Consider the following 14,159-nt stretch of genomic DNA (forward strand, 5'->3'; position numbering starts at 1 on the left):
TGTAAATCAAATCAGTTTAAATTGAAAGATAATTCATCAATCAGAGTTCGGTTTTTTACTGCTATGCTCAAACAGTATGACAGTAAGAAAGTATATACTTTAACTAATTCCCCTTAACATTAACTTCACTGTTATAAGAATGGAAAAAAGTATATACATATTCTATATGCATAATGGTTTTCATTTTGTTTATTTGTTTTAATTCACACAAAAAAGATTCTTGAAAATGGCTCCCAGATATACAATAAACTATGCTACATCAGATATACTAATACATGAATATATGACACCACTAAGACATATTTAAAGGTCCCATATCATGCTTTTCTGGTTATTAACCGTCCCCTCGTGTGTTATGTAGCTTTTTCTGGATGTAAACGGTCTGCAGAGTCACAAACCCTCAAAGTACACCCTGTAGCGAGTAAAACTCTAACACAGAAAAGACCTGTCTATGCTTCCCCAGAACGATATTACTTTTCTCCGTTAATCCCCGTCACGTTGTTTCCAAAGCAACAACAACTTCCTGTCAACTGCGCTAACTCTCCTTCAAAACAAAAGCATGTCCATAAATAGGAAGCCAAGCCAAATTACACTTAAGACATATACAATTGCAACGAAAGTAACAAACACAATGTGATATCCTTTTCAATTTCTAAGAACACAAATTGGGTTACATTAACAAATAACTATAAAACAACAATACTGTAGAATAACAAATTGAATGCCGTGAATAAACTGAAATACACGGGTTGAAGCGGTTCGCTGCTGATTACTACGCCCCCCCCAATCACAATGCGTGACTTCATTGGTAAGCAACGGACCCCGAACACATATGGTAGGGCGAACACGTATGGTACTGACCATAGGTACTGACACCGGCGCTGTTGTTATTAGAATCTGGTGCTAGCTGCTCTAACGGATATAAGAAGAGGATGTTTCTACAATGATGTGGAGGGAGAGTCCTCTCCTGTCAGACTGAGAGGCTGATAACTACAGCTCAGTGAGGTAAAGGACTCTCTGAATGTTTAGATAGTTCACTTTAGTCTAAGTTATCTCAGTGGGTCTCAAACGGTTTGATCACAATTTATGTAAACACATATTTCCAAGGCACACCTTTATAATTATTGGGATAAACAGGTTTTAAATCATTTCAATGTATACTAGGACACTAACCAAAAATATCGTTTTAAACTGGAAAGATTAAAAAATGTGCATAAATAAATAAATGTTAACGAAGTAAAATAAGATATGAATGAACAACAAAAATAAAACAAGTTACATTTATTTGTTATTGGCTATGGTAGGTTATTGGTTATGTTCATATACTTATTTGATTAATAAAATGTAAACCGATCGTTTTCATATGGGTGATTAGAGTTGCACCCCTAGATCTAGTGGTAATTCTGCTCAAAGTGCACAAGATTGAAGCATTTTACTTTAAAATGTTCAAAACAATCTTCCCAGGGGGGCATACCCCCGGACCCCCCTAGAGGATGTGACATCCACCCCCCATTCTATTGCGTATTCCTTGGACACTCTATTGACCTTTATCTTTTCTATTGTACGATTCCCTGGCTGGGGCGCCAGCTAAAATCTTGCCGAGGGCTGCAAATTGTCTAGAGCCGGCCCTGTATACAGAGATGCTGTATGAGAAACCAATGTGAGTTTGGAAAATTGCACAATATAAATGTATTTCAGTATACCTCAACAATGGAATTATGATCAGTAGAAATGGCCATGACATGGGACCTTTAACATTCGCTTTCGACTAAATAACAGATCAACGACACACACGAAAACTCGTACACATAGCAGCTCGTACACATAGCATAGCTATTCAATAATACTTGTTTCTTTGTACACACATTTTGATATAGAATAGTTGCATTAACTTAAAATATGTGTTGCACTGAAACATATTTTAAGTTTTGGATAAGTAAGTTTAACTGGAAATGTAAAAAAACAGATATAGAAAACTCTACTCTCCATGTTTCACTAGGAAACATGAAGACTTTTGTCCCACCCAGAAGCCGGGCACCATCCTCTCTTTGAAGGAGCTCTCGATCCGGTGCAGCAGTCTCACTTCGCTCTCCTTTCCCTCCTTCTCTTCTTCTACTGCATAAAAACTCATGACCCCAGCTGGCTGGTCGAGGTAAACCCCAATGGTGGTGCACTCGGGGATGTCCCAGATTTCTGAATTATTGCCATTGAACCACACCTGGTAGCGGCATCCACCCCACCCGAGAGCCCAGGACTTATCATTCTCTCCAAACCCACATTGTCCGTCGCTGCCCCTCCTCCCTGCCCCTTCGTAGGCGACTCCTGCGACCACCCATCCTGAGTTCTTCACCTCCCAATAAGCTCGGAAACCAAAGATTCTCTCTTTGCAAAGAACCTTGAAGAGAAAAAGGATATTTCTTGATTGCAGGAAAAATGTACATCTGGATTTACTCTTGATAAACCCTACCTGGGGGGTATGCTCATATCTCTCTGGTCCATCCAGGACGGGACAGGTGACGTTATCAGTCATGCGTGACACCTTGGATCCACCCTCAGTAATCCACAGCATCTTATTGGCTGTCTTGTCATCCAGGGAAAGGTCGATCCAGTCTGAGGGATTTGGAAAATTTGCAGCAAAGACGGTCAGAAGGAGAAACTGTAATGTATCTGTCATGAGAGCAAACAAATACGTTTTTTAATTGTTGTTCCTACGTTTCAGAAGGTCAGCTCTGCATGTGGGTTCAGGGATGTTGGGCTCGTAGTCTGGGACTTTTTCTAAGAAGCAGAGGCATTGTCTTAGAAATCTTTTTTTTAAATACATTTTAAAAGCTAAGCTATCTGTGAGTTCACATTTAGAGATATATATTTTTCATGGTTTGCTAAAACATCATACCTGTTGGAGAGGCTGAATTTTTTTTTCTTTCAGGTTTTGTCCCTGTAATTATAAAACAATAAATATTAAGTTTGAAAACGTTTCGAAATGTAAAGTTAACAACTCTGCTCTCATTTCTAAACCTAAAAGAAATGTTTCTTACCATCAGTATGCACTTTATCTCAACAAAAGATTTGTTTTCTGGCAGATTAAACTCCAGGGTTCTGCATTATCAGGCATTATCTACTGAGGACTAGAAAAGGAGTTTACTCACCAGATTTTCCATTTGCTGGCATGATTCTCTGACTGGGAGCACTGGTTGGCATCTATAATCGCTTCTCTCTCTGCTGCAGTGAGGCAAATAGCTTCTTTATATACCCACAGGAAAGAGGGTATTAAAGTTTTTTGAGGCCCCCTGGGGCTCCCTCAGATAAATTTTGGTAAGGTATGCAGAGGTAATTAGCTCAATAATAGGCGTGCTACTGAGCCAAACCAGGATATTCAGATCAGCGCCTGATCAGCGCCAACACATGACCAGCTGACCCGTATTTATCTTTGTCGTTCTGAATTTGTTGCCACAATTGTTCCGTCATCGCTTTGTCATCATACTCACATCTTTGAAGTTGATACCTGTGCAGGAATGTGGTCATCCTTCAAAGACGAGAGGGGTCACGCAAGACCGGAGGAACATCTTAACGCCACATCTTTGGTGGAGAGAAGAGAAAGCTGGACGACAGAGAGGTCATCTCTCTTAATTCACTTTTTAAGGAGAGAACTTTAAGGTAAAGATTTAAAAAAATGTATAATTACATTACATGTTACTTGTTAGACGCTTTTATCCAAAGCAACTTACATACTCAATACTGTGGCCAATCCCCACAGGAGCAATTTGGGGTGAAGTGTCTTGCCCAGGGACACAACGACATGCTGACTGCAGTGGGGTTTGAACCTGACCCCCTGACCCCCAACACCAAGGCTCTATCCACTGCGCCACACGCCTCCCTATAATGTTACTGACTTGCTCTGTAATGTCTTTTAATAATCTTAAGGTATGAAGTAAATGCTTCTTTGCTCCTTTGACAAAGTAATATATAAACTGTTCTATAGAGATTCCCCGGGTTTGGTAAAGTTAATAATTGGTCAATCATAAGCATCTCCTGAATGTGTATTGATTGGTGACATTGTCATTTTTTATCATTTTTTGTAAAAGTAGAAAAAGTTCTAAACTATTTAAAAATGATTACCCGTTGTTCTGTGGTTTGTTTGTTTTTAATGTGGAAACAACCTTTTTAGGGAACATTTAACAGTGGAATCATATGAGTTATTTAGTCTTAATTATCATTTAACTTTGTACGTTTTATGATAAAGATTGTCAATAGACTCTCTTGGCGTTTCTAAAACTGAAGTCATGGCCTTGACTGTGCACACAGCTTGGCCTTTGTGGTGAAGATCATTTGTCTGTCAGCATTGGTTTGAAAGCCACTTGGCCACTTGGCCCACAGTTTCTGATCTATGAGATACGATTGGAGGAATTCAGATTCCCTCACGCGAACCCGTCACCGACACTCTGCCTCTCATTTATTTTCTATGTATCACTGGCAATATTAGACAGTTCGGTCACTATAGCTCCCGCTATTTACTGTTTAGTATGTTGGTTGCCCGCCAGACATTTACTTGGGCAGGCAGGAAAACTAGAAGGTTGGGGCAGCCTTGACTAGTTGGCTGTTTGCCGGGACCGTAAACACCTGAGCTCCCGGCTCACAGCGGGAAACAAATCACAGGAAAGGGGTTTATGACCTGCGACATACTTTTCTTTTGACCCTGGCCATGGGTATAAAGGCACTTGTAATAGTTTACGGTTGATGCGATAATGCATGTCAAGTCCATAGCTATGGAGGTATGACGACCTAAGGTTCCTCAAGGCAAAGAAGGTACATAGAATACAGTTGTATGTAATTTGGACTGCTTGTTCTAAGTATAGTATATTTTAAATGTATATTCAAATGCATGGTTATGGCAGTACAGTACAGTATATATATAAATATTATGTATATTGTGTATCATTTATATATATATATATATATATATATATATCATTCTATAGATTGTATATCATTTATATATATATATATATATTTATATATATATTATACTGTATTTTGTATATCATCTTAATATATTGTTGTTATATTGTTATATAGAAAATCTTCATCATCCACACTTAGAGGACAAACTGTCTTTGTCAACTTGCATACAAAATGCTACACTTTCAGTGATTTAAATATTCTTCACTTAATTCCTAATGTTGACAACCAGAGATTTTATAATTTTCAGAATTGGAACCCTATGAATGAAAAGTTTGTTGACATAATACCCCTATCGTTTTTTCTTCTTTTAACCCCCCCCCCCCCCCCTCAATCTTATAGAAAGCAATAAAAACTACAATTCTGAAGTCAGTCAGGGCTCTAAGTAAAAAATCCTGATGCAATAGAATGTGTGACTTTCTGCTGTAAATGCCATAGGAACAAACCAGTGGTTTCTTCAACGGGTATATATTTTTAAATGTTAAAATTATGGTTAAGGTTAGTGTCTGCATTTTTGAAACACAGTTTATTATAGACCTTTGATGCTGATGTTTCAGTTCCAAATCAAGAACACAAAGCTGTGAAAACAAAACCTGAATGTTGCCTTACTCAGCCAAAATTATTCTAAAAAATAATCAAAAAGCCCTAAATGTCCCTAGAGAGCACATGAGTAAATACCACATTGCATCTCATTTTGATATTGAACAAAGTTACAAATACACATTTGCTGCTGCTAGGCCTCACACAGCTTCACCAGGAAACAAACATATCTTTGAAGTCTTATACGCAGAATTCATGTGCTTGCATGTCCGTGTGGTTGTGTTTGCATAGACCAATAATCCTGTCCGCCATCAATGCATCAATGCTGTCACTGTGCAATGTGGAGGGATCAGTGGTTGTGATGCAGTGGGAGGGGGCGCGGTTTACTTGGTACCAGGGGGTGTACTTCAGATATCGAAGCATCCATGCAACCTTTTTAAGGAAAAACATACAGCTCCAATTACAAGCTTCCATCCTCCCCCTCCTTTTCTATTGGAACATTTTATCTCACGTTCATGTCCACGCCAGCTCTAATTCCTCCACCTTTGTCCTGCATTAAAGGTATATAAGAGTGGCATTAAGTTGTCAAGCAGTGGAGCCAAAAGAGACACATCAAACTCAGAGGGACCAGTGACATCAGGCTCGAGACAGGCTCACCACAACAGCTTTAAAACCCTTTCATTAAGAATGCCAGCCACCAACAGAATCATTTCTGACAGCCGGATGGCAGATAAAGGTGAAATTATTTCCTATATTTTTCCATTTTTAATAATTTGTTTGAGTACAGAATATTCTAATTTGTAATGTTTTCCTGCTAAATGTCATCCATTTCTTAGCACATCCTAAATTCCTGAAAAATTCATTAATTTTCTGGTAAATTAAGCCTTTAAGTAATATGTCAGCATATCTTAGTAGGCGCTAATGCAGCAATTATGATCAGCAATGCTTTAAATGTACTGATTCAAGTACCCTAACCTTACTGTCACTGCAGCAGTTTTTATTATCCTCCGAGGCATATCCTGAGTGAATGGGTCACTAGAGTTAATGTCTGTATGGATAGCGCAATATTTCACAGGCCGATTTCATGCTTGTCGTTATGAGGGGCCTTTAACGGTTTAACTGCCTGGGAGCAAGGGTCTGTAAGCGTCAACATCATCTGCATTAAACAAGATTTAACGTGTATTCAAATGTTGTATCTGTAGTGTAAGACCATCTTGAAAATGGGTGACATTCAGCAGGATTGTAGCTCAATAATGTCAGCTTACAGACTGTTTTATCATGACAACAGAGGAAAACAATCTCATATGAACCTGTCAAATAAGTTTCAGAGGAGTACCTTGTCTACTTTGCAGTTACTGATGTTAAAATGTGTATAATTGTCATCTTGTTAGCCATAGAAATCTAGCCTTTTGCCTTTTCAACACAACATAGTCCTAATAAAACGTGTGTTTCTTCTAACACCTAAAATGAGCGTTATCACCATAAAAACAGACACAGTTAGATCATTGCGTAATCATTTAAAAAAAAAAAAAATTCAACTCCTGTCACTTTCCTAACAAGCCCGATGGCCTCAGAGGGAGTTCAACGCTACTTTAGAGCTTAAATGTTTTGTATGGTGTCATGTTGTAATGAGGGCAGACAAAGCAGTTTGTTTTCATCACAGCTATATTCAGACATGTGGCCTAGCATTCTCTCATGACCCATCATCCTTCCGTCAACAGAGAGATAAATATCATCTCATATCCAAGTCTCAAGTGGCTTTAAAATAACTGTCAAATTTGAAAAAGGCGAATAATCATAACAACACGCAAAACATAACTTCATTTTCAAACCTTTTTATTTTTTTTCACTCGTCAAGAAAAACTTGAGTTGTGTTCTGATGGGTTGCCAATGTGTGAATAATAAGATGGTTTATTTTGGAGATGTGTTGATATAAATAAAACTCATTACTTATGTTAGTTGACGCTGACATCTTAATGCTGCCCGGATTAGGTGTCTCCTCCTCTTGATCTCAGTCTGTAACAACAAACGGGTCACTGAATGCTTGTACAAGTATTCCTTACAAAATTGGCATCAGGTCCGAGCTTGAAATGCAACTGTTATCCATCAGCTATTAGTTCAAGGAAAGTTGCTACACAATACGCCGCCTGTTATCAACCCTAATTTGAAATCTAAATGCTAGCAGACTTAATTATCTTCTGTCTGCCTTATAAGCTCCCTTTATTAAAAAATAGCCCCCTTATCAAATGTATGAATAAATGTGATAAAATCTATTATCCTCACATTAACTCTATTGCAAAACAGCTGTGTTTCATTTAGGCCAACATTAAATGAAATTTGTCACTTTCTTTGATGGGTTTACTCAACTCTCCTAGTTGTTGTGTGTCTTGTTAATCCTAACTGCCTGGCATGAGTCAGCCACTGGCTCCAGAAAGTTGCTGATGAGCCGGCAGAGGCAGATGGTTTCTAAGTATACACCCTTTTGCACTTCATCACCTGTTGGGACATACCTGACATGTACTCTTTCCGATATTATTTATAACAGCCCAGTATAAAACTCATTATACAGAATGTTGCACTTTCTCAAATTGTTGTTCTTTTTTTTTTTTTTTGCAGAAAAAAAAGTTAAAAAGGGCAACTCACCAACAGGTAATTTAATTAATGTTTTTATTATAAATTATTATTATTAATATTATTATTATTATTAGTAGTAGTAGTAGTATTAGTAGTAGTAGTAGCAGTCGTTTTATTAATTAATAAACAAATATGATTCATTATCATTTTTCTTCATTATTATTATTATTAATAGTATTAGTAGTAGTAGTCCTTTTATTAATAAACAAATATTATTTATGAACATTTTTCTTTATTATTTTTTTAATGTTTTTTAAAAATTATTATTTGATTTAATTATTATTACTTTTTAAATGGTTTCAATGGATAATATTCTCAAATATTTTGTATCTAGCTATATGGTAATTTCCAACTATTAATCAACAGACACAAGAGACATAACATGAGACATTTAATTTAACTCAAAATTAAACACCTTATTACAGGCAATCAATCAAAGTCATATCAGGCTTGTGATTTTTAATTATTCTGCGAATAAAAATTACAAATGCACTCCGTCTCCAGTTTCCATTACCTTATCTGACCTTGTTTTTCTGTCACCTGCTCCTCAGAGAATGTCCCCCTCTACGAGCCAAACACCCCCGAGCCTAAATGCAGAGCTGATCTTATAAAACGTAAGATTGTTACTCAAGTTTTTAATCTTTCACAATTTGTATTAAAAAAAGGTTTAATTTTTTGGCATTTATTTCTGTTGTTTTGTTCTCAGACTGGTTCAACCTTTCCTTTGATGACAAGACAGCCAATAAGATGCTGTGGATCGGAGAGCAGGGTGCTAAGGTGGCCCGAATGACTGATGACATCACTTGTCCCGTCTTGGATAGACCAGAGCGATATGAGTATTCTCCACAGGTGAAGATGCACTTATTTTTGTTTGAAATGATTCAATTTAATTTCTCCTGATGTTCAATATGGTGTGAAATAAGATAAGGGTGTATAATACTGTCATCACCCTGCCATAGCCATTGATATGATTGTAAAACCCAGGCAACGGGACTCTCTACTTGAGGGCTATCCCGTGTGTTTATTTAAATCCTGATGCAGCTGGTTTGGCATTGCAAGTCGGAGTACTCTGAATTCTCCTGCCCGGCAGCTGTAATAAATCACAGGTTATGTTGGATTGCCTCTGAGTCACATTCATTCCCATCCACGTTTCCAAAGGTTCTTTGCAAAGAGGGAATCCTGGGTGTCCGAGCCTACTGGGAAATCGAATACTCAGGGTGGGTCGTGACCGGGGTCGCGTACGAACGAGCAGGAAGGAGGAACAGCGACGGATCCTGTGGCCTGGGAGAGAACGAGGAGTCATGGGGTCTGGGCTGGAGCGGTTCCAGCTATAACACCTGGCACAACGGCTCCTTTGTAGAGATCCTGGATGTTCCCAAGTACACAACAATTGGTGTTTACCTTGACCAGCCTGCCGGTATCCTCAATTTCTATGGTGTGGATGAGGTGAAGGAGGGAGAGGAAAACACAGGAGAAAAGGAGGTTTACATTTTGCAACAGATCAGGAGCCCCTTTGAGCAGAAAATGATACCTGGTTTCTGGGTAGGGCCGCAGTCACACTGCTCTATCAAAAAGAAGGAGGAATAAATGTCAGAATCAACATTACAATATCATATCTGAATATTGATGATTATGAGAGAGAAGTTAAACTACCTTTAATATTAAAGCTACAGTTATTGCAGCTTTAAACACAAAATGACAAATTACATTAGAATACTAGCATTAGTGCACATGAGATGTATTCCTTATATTCAGTATCTCTTAGATATATACAGTAGTTAGGGTTGTACATTTCAGGTAAGGCAACAAAGTGCAATCAGGTGCGTGGGGTTCACCTTTGACCTACCGCTCCTTTGGACTTTCCTGTCACCACTGGACCACTCAAGGTTTATACTGATATATTTATATATATTTTTATTCCTCCATTGTTAATGTATGTATAATGTATGTAGGGTTACATGGTTTGAATGTTTGCTATATGTAAAGTTTGAATAAATAATAAAACACTGAGTGGGACACAATTTGTCTTGTTTGGTTTCTTAAAAACTAGTGGTGCAAGCATTCATATATTAGATTACTTAAACAATACACTGATAATAGGGTTATTGCGATTTCAACACTAACATTTGTATTGCCTTAAGGTTAGCTGTTAGCATGCATATACCTACAAAGCTAATGTCATATTCGAATTGACGAAAACAAATCAGCGATGATGCTCTTGATGCAGGACTTGGTAACACACCTGATACTCTTTTACAAACAGACTTCTAATGTTTCAAATGTGTCCAGTGTCTGTTTTTAGCCTCACATAAATCTATATGACACAGCCAAGTGCGTACCCTCATATAGCCCCTGCCAAATACTGTTCCATTAACCTTAAATACCCCGTGAGATGCTCCTCAATGCCGCTGAATCATATTTACTGAGGGTATAAAAGTCGAGTGGAAGACTTGCACTCTTCATATTGTGTAAGCAAATGGAAATGGATTATTAAAACCCAGCTAAAAGATGCCCACTACACCCAAGTCTGCCATAATCATCTCAGAGAGCAACAAACCAGGTACAATGACTTTGTAGCATGAAAATATTGTTCATTAAATCAAATGCATTAGCATTATTAAAAACATGTATAAGCTCTTTTAACATTCATTACCACTGCCGGACTTTTCTTGGATTATGGTAGCTGCCTTGTCAAACACTGTATTACATTTAAGGCGTGTACTGTATGTCTTAAATCCCTCATGGTGTAGTGTAAGCAACAGATGGGTTTAATACCAAAATGAAGCATGTCAAAACACATACATATGAGTGTTAAATATTGTAATACCTTTAAATAGCATGTGTTTTGATTGTTTTTCAAAAGAGATGTGAAGTTCAAAATATTTGAATTAAATAAATGGAAAAAAATAAATGGAAAAAAGGGGAGGGGGGATTTTAACTTCACCTGTTGCAGTGATATTAATGAACGGAAGTTGATAGTGCAACCTTTTCAGAATAAGATACCAATGTAAACTACAATTTTGAAACTCTTTATGAACTTAGAATTTCAAAAATGTACGAGAGAATTGTTCCTAATATTTATTAATAATTTAAATTCTATACTTTCTGAAAGAAGAATCCATAATACTGAGATCTATTTTTGATTGTTTAACCTTTGGTCTTAACCTTTTTAGGCCAGAAAATGAATTCCAACAAGAAAAAGAAGACAATTCAAGGTAATTGTCTTGATACATGCTTTAATGCTCTTTATGATGTGAATATTAGTTTGTATTTTCAACCATTTTTCTTTCCATACAGAAAAAGTTCCTGTTTATGAGGCGGACATCCCAGAGCCAACATGCAGAGCCGAGCTATTGAAGTGTATGAGCAGATTTATTTTTCAAACAATTGAATGTTTAGCACTTTTGTCCAGGATTTAATTAACGAAAACTGCATTTGCTTTATTTTCCTCCTACAGACTGGAAGAATTTTTCTTTGGATGATAAGACTGCCAACAAGCTTTTGTGGATTTCCGACAATGGGTCTAAAGTGTTACGTAGGACCGAGGAGGTTTGTCCTGTCCTGGATAGATCAGAGAGATACGAGTACTCTCCACAGGTGACTCAGAAAATAATAGAAAATACAGTGACAGGCTTGTAAAGAAACACATGGTTTGTTTGTTGTAACTGTTGTTTATTTTTTGTTATTTCTTAAAAGGTTTTGTGCAAAGAGTCTATTTGGAACATGAGGGCTTATTGGGAGGTAGACTACGACGGGTGGGTGGCGGTCGGAGCCACCTATGAAGGAGCAGCAAGGAGAGCAAACTCCGGGCAGAGCGGCCTGGGGGAGAATGAAGAGTCCTGGGGTCTGTGTTGGTCAGGCACACAATACCAGATCTGGTTCAACAGTGTAAACGAAGAAATATTAGATATCCCGTACAGCTCCACCATTGGAGTTTACGTGGACCAGCCTGCAGGGATTATCAGCTTTTATGTTGTGACCGGTGAGGGGCCAGAAAAGGAGGTCAAGCTATTGCAAAGAATTACCACCACTCTTAAGGAAAATATTCTTCCAGGTTTCTGGATGGGAATGCAGTCCTCATGCACAATAGTGAAGAGACCAGAATGAATTGCTAAAGCTGTAACTGATCAAATTCATTGATGACATAAACGGTTTTGATACTTAAATGTCAACTTTTGCATATATTCCTGTACATCTTATTTTAATAGCTTAAAGGGGGCCCAGCTAGACATTTTTGGTTCTAAAAACATTCTGAGAATGTTACAGTCATTGTTCTAGGAAGGTTTTCAGCGGGAGGTTTTCGTTTGGTTCCCAGAACGTTCTTCTGAAAGGTAGGATAACGTTCTCTAGAAACATTCTTAAAATGTTTGGTGATAACATTGTTGGAACATTATGCCCTCCTATTCTTAAAACGTTTTCAGAGGGAAGTTTTTGTTTGGTTCCCAGAATGTTCTTCTGAAAGGTAGGATAACGCTCTCTAAAAACATTCTTAAAATGTTTAACAGTAGGGCATAATGTTCTAATAATGTTATCAAAAACATCTTAAGAAAGTTATCACCAAACATTTCAAGAATGTTTTTAAAGAACGTTATCCTACCTTTCAGAAGAACATTCTGGGAACCAAAATAAAACGTCCTGCTGAAAACATTCCTAGAACAACGAATGGTAACAAACATTTCTAGCTGGGAACTCACACATGCCACCGCAAACATGCAATATCTGTTTACAGCTTAACATGAATTACGTGCTTGTTTGTTTTTTTCAAAAGGAAAATATGGTGACATCAGATTTTTTTTTAAAACATCCTTTTCAAACAAATGCAACAAGTTTGTTTTTTAAAGCGCTCTACAAATAAATCTGACGTTGACCATGACCGTGTTCATATTTGCCATCACAGGAACGTTTTATAAAAAAAGAATTACCTCCTGAAAACATTTTCAGAATGTTTCTTGGAGAATGTTCTTCAATTGTTATCATGTAACATTGAGGGAACGTTTTATAAAGCACATCTTTAATGTGTTACATAACCACGTCCAAAACACGTCCTTAGAATGTTGCAGGCAAAACGTTCCACCTTTGTTAACATATCACATTAAAGAAAAAAAAAAACTTTCTGTCATCTCAGGCCTTAATAACATCCTCAAAACATCCTCTGAAAGTTGCAGTTAAAACATTATGTCTTAGTTAACCTTAAACATTATAGGAACATTATTTGAACAAATAAACATCTTAAAAAGGTTCTTTGAAAATCAAATTAAAACGTTTCTTTAAAACCTTGTTAGAACCAATAGGTAACGTTAGCCAAAGTTGTGAGAACGTTCCCCGCTAGCTGTGGGGGTATGTCATTTTGGAGAAACCAGCCAAGTGCACTAGAAATTGAAAGTACACATCCGGAACAAATCTGCCTCTTCCTTCAGACTTCCTTACAGAGCCCCTCCTCCAACACACACAAATGCGCACATGACCAATGAGGGCACGAGATAAGTTTGTGCACAGATGGAAGGCTGACAGGCAGGTAGGCCATCCAGTTATTTTAGCCGGGCCGGCTAAAATGATTGGTCGTGCTTTTTACAGTAGCCTACTACGGCTTCCATAGATGACATTTTTTAATGTATTTATTGTCAAAGCATTTAATATATTCATTGCTATCGGGATGTTAAGAGCATTCCATGGAATATAACAAAAAGTGTTTCTGAAATAAATTACATACCCCGCCTTTAAGTGTATTTTTTTTCACATCACACATTCTTCAGCTCTATTTGGTTGTATTTTTTAAAAACCGTAGCATCTGATTGGAAAGTTATGTACTGATGTGTTGAGTGCCTTGCGACTTTCTGTAATCTAAAATAAATGTGTTACTATTAGGGATGGGTACAGAGAACCGGTACTAAGTCAATACCGGTACCTGATTGGACGGTATCGGTATACCCAGGGCGAATTCTAGGGTCTGTGGGGGCCCTAGGCAAAAATTCATTGGGGGCCCCTCGAACCAGCTTTCATCACCATTAGCCGCGTTCACACCGGAGTAC

The 14,159-nt window shown here is 37.7% G+C and overlaps 3 protein-coding genes across 8 annotated transcripts; 2 read left to right on the top strand and 1 right to left on the bottom strand.

Moving 5' to 3' along the window:
- Positions 1-1,266: 1,266 nt before the first annotated feature.
- On the bottom strand, positions 1,267-3,537 carry LOC307023923 (stonustoxin subunit beta-like; the record flags this gene model as incomplete). Of its 3 annotated transcripts, none has more annotated exons than XM_079657613.1 (4): positions 1,267-2,610; positions 2,713-2,775; positions 2,894-2,935; positions 3,486-3,537. In XM_079657613.1, 4 exons carry the CDS (start codon positions 3,520-3,522, stop codon positions 1,979-1,981), a joined length of 774 nt encoding a protein of 257 aa, XP_079513739.1. In that variant the 3' UTR covers positions 1,267-1,978. The 3 variants fall into 3 exon arrangements, with proteins under 3 accessions (XP_079513739.1, XP_079513738.1, XP_079513740.1); XM_079657612.1 differs by lacking the exon at positions 3,486-3,537 and adding an exon at positions 3,147-3,207; XM_079657614.1 differs by lacking the exon at positions 3,486-3,537 and having other exon boundaries at positions 1,267-2,395; positions 2,468-2,610; positions 2,894-3,038.
- Positions 3,538-3,552: 15 nt separating this feature from the next.
- LOC307023921 (stonustoxin subunit beta) lies at positions 3,553-10,062 on the top strand. 3 transcript variants are annotated; one of them, XM_079657605.1, is made up of 7 exons: positions 3,553-3,654; positions 3,755-3,921; positions 6,058-6,232; positions 8,113-8,145; positions 8,682-8,744; positions 8,837-8,979; positions 9,289-10,062. In XM_079657605.1, exons 2-7 carry the CDS (start codon positions 3,880-3,882, stop codon positions 9,715-9,717), a joined length of 885 nt encoding a protein of 294 aa, XP_079513731.1. In that variant the 5' UTR covers positions 3,553-3,654; positions 3,755-3,879; the 3' UTR covers positions 9,718-10,062. The 3 variants fall into 3 exon arrangements, with proteins under 3 accessions (XP_079513731.1, XP_079513732.1, XP_079513733.1); XM_079657606.1 differs by lacking the exon at positions 3,755-3,921 and having other exon boundaries at positions 3,559-3,654; XM_079657607.1 differs by lacking the exons at positions 3,553-3,654; positions 3,755-3,921 and having other exon boundaries at positions 6,029-6,232.
- Positions 10,063-10,511: 449 nt separating this feature from the next.
- Positions 10,512-13,846, top strand: LOC307024090 (tripartite motif-containing protein 16-like protein). 2 transcript variants are annotated; one of them, XM_079657906.1, is made up of 5 exons: positions 10,512-10,690; positions 11,304-11,345; positions 11,428-11,490; positions 11,588-11,727; positions 11,827-13,846. In XM_079657906.1, the coding sequence occupies exons 1-5, from the start codon at positions 10,639-10,641 to the stop codon at positions 12,235-12,237; spliced, it is 708 nt and encodes a 235-aa protein (XP_079514032.1). In that variant the 5' UTR covers positions 10,512-10,638; the 3' UTR covers positions 12,238-13,846. The 2 variants fall into 2 exon arrangements, with proteins under 2 accessions (XP_079514032.1, XP_079514033.1); XM_079657907.1 differs by having other exon boundaries at positions 11,309-11,345.
- Positions 13,847-14,159: the final 313 nt, after the last annotated feature.

Source organism: Notothenia rossii (assembly GCF_949606895.1).
Source record: "Notothenia rossii genome assembly, chromosome: 11".
NCBI lineage: Eukaryota > Metazoa > Chordata > Actinopteri > Perciformes > Nototheniidae > Notothenia > Notothenia rossii.

Coding starts and splice junctions, on each gene's coding strand:
- LOC307023921 (XM_079657605.1), top strand. CDS start 3,880: ATGTTACTGACTTGCTCTGTAATGTCTTTTAATAATCTTAAG. Junction 8,146..8,681: donor AAAGGGCAACTCACCAACAG/GTAATTTAATTA, acceptor CCTGCTCCTCAG/AGAATGTCCCCCTCTACGAG. Junction 8,745..8,836: donor CAGAGCTGATCTTATAAAAC/GTAAGATTGTTA, acceptor TTTTGTTCTCAG/ACTGGTTCAACCTTTCCTTT.
- LOC307024090 (XM_079657906.1), top strand. CDS start 10,639: ATGCCCACTACACCCAAGTCTGCCATAATCATCTCAGAGAGCAACAAA. Junction 10,691..11,303: donor CTCAGAGAGCAACAAACCAG/GTACAATGACTT, acceptor TAACCTTTTTAG/GCCAGAAAATGAATTCCAAC. Junction 11,346..11,427: donor GAAAAAGAAGACAATTCAAG/GTAATTGTCTTG, acceptor CTTTCCATACAG/AAAAAGTTCCTGTTTATGAG.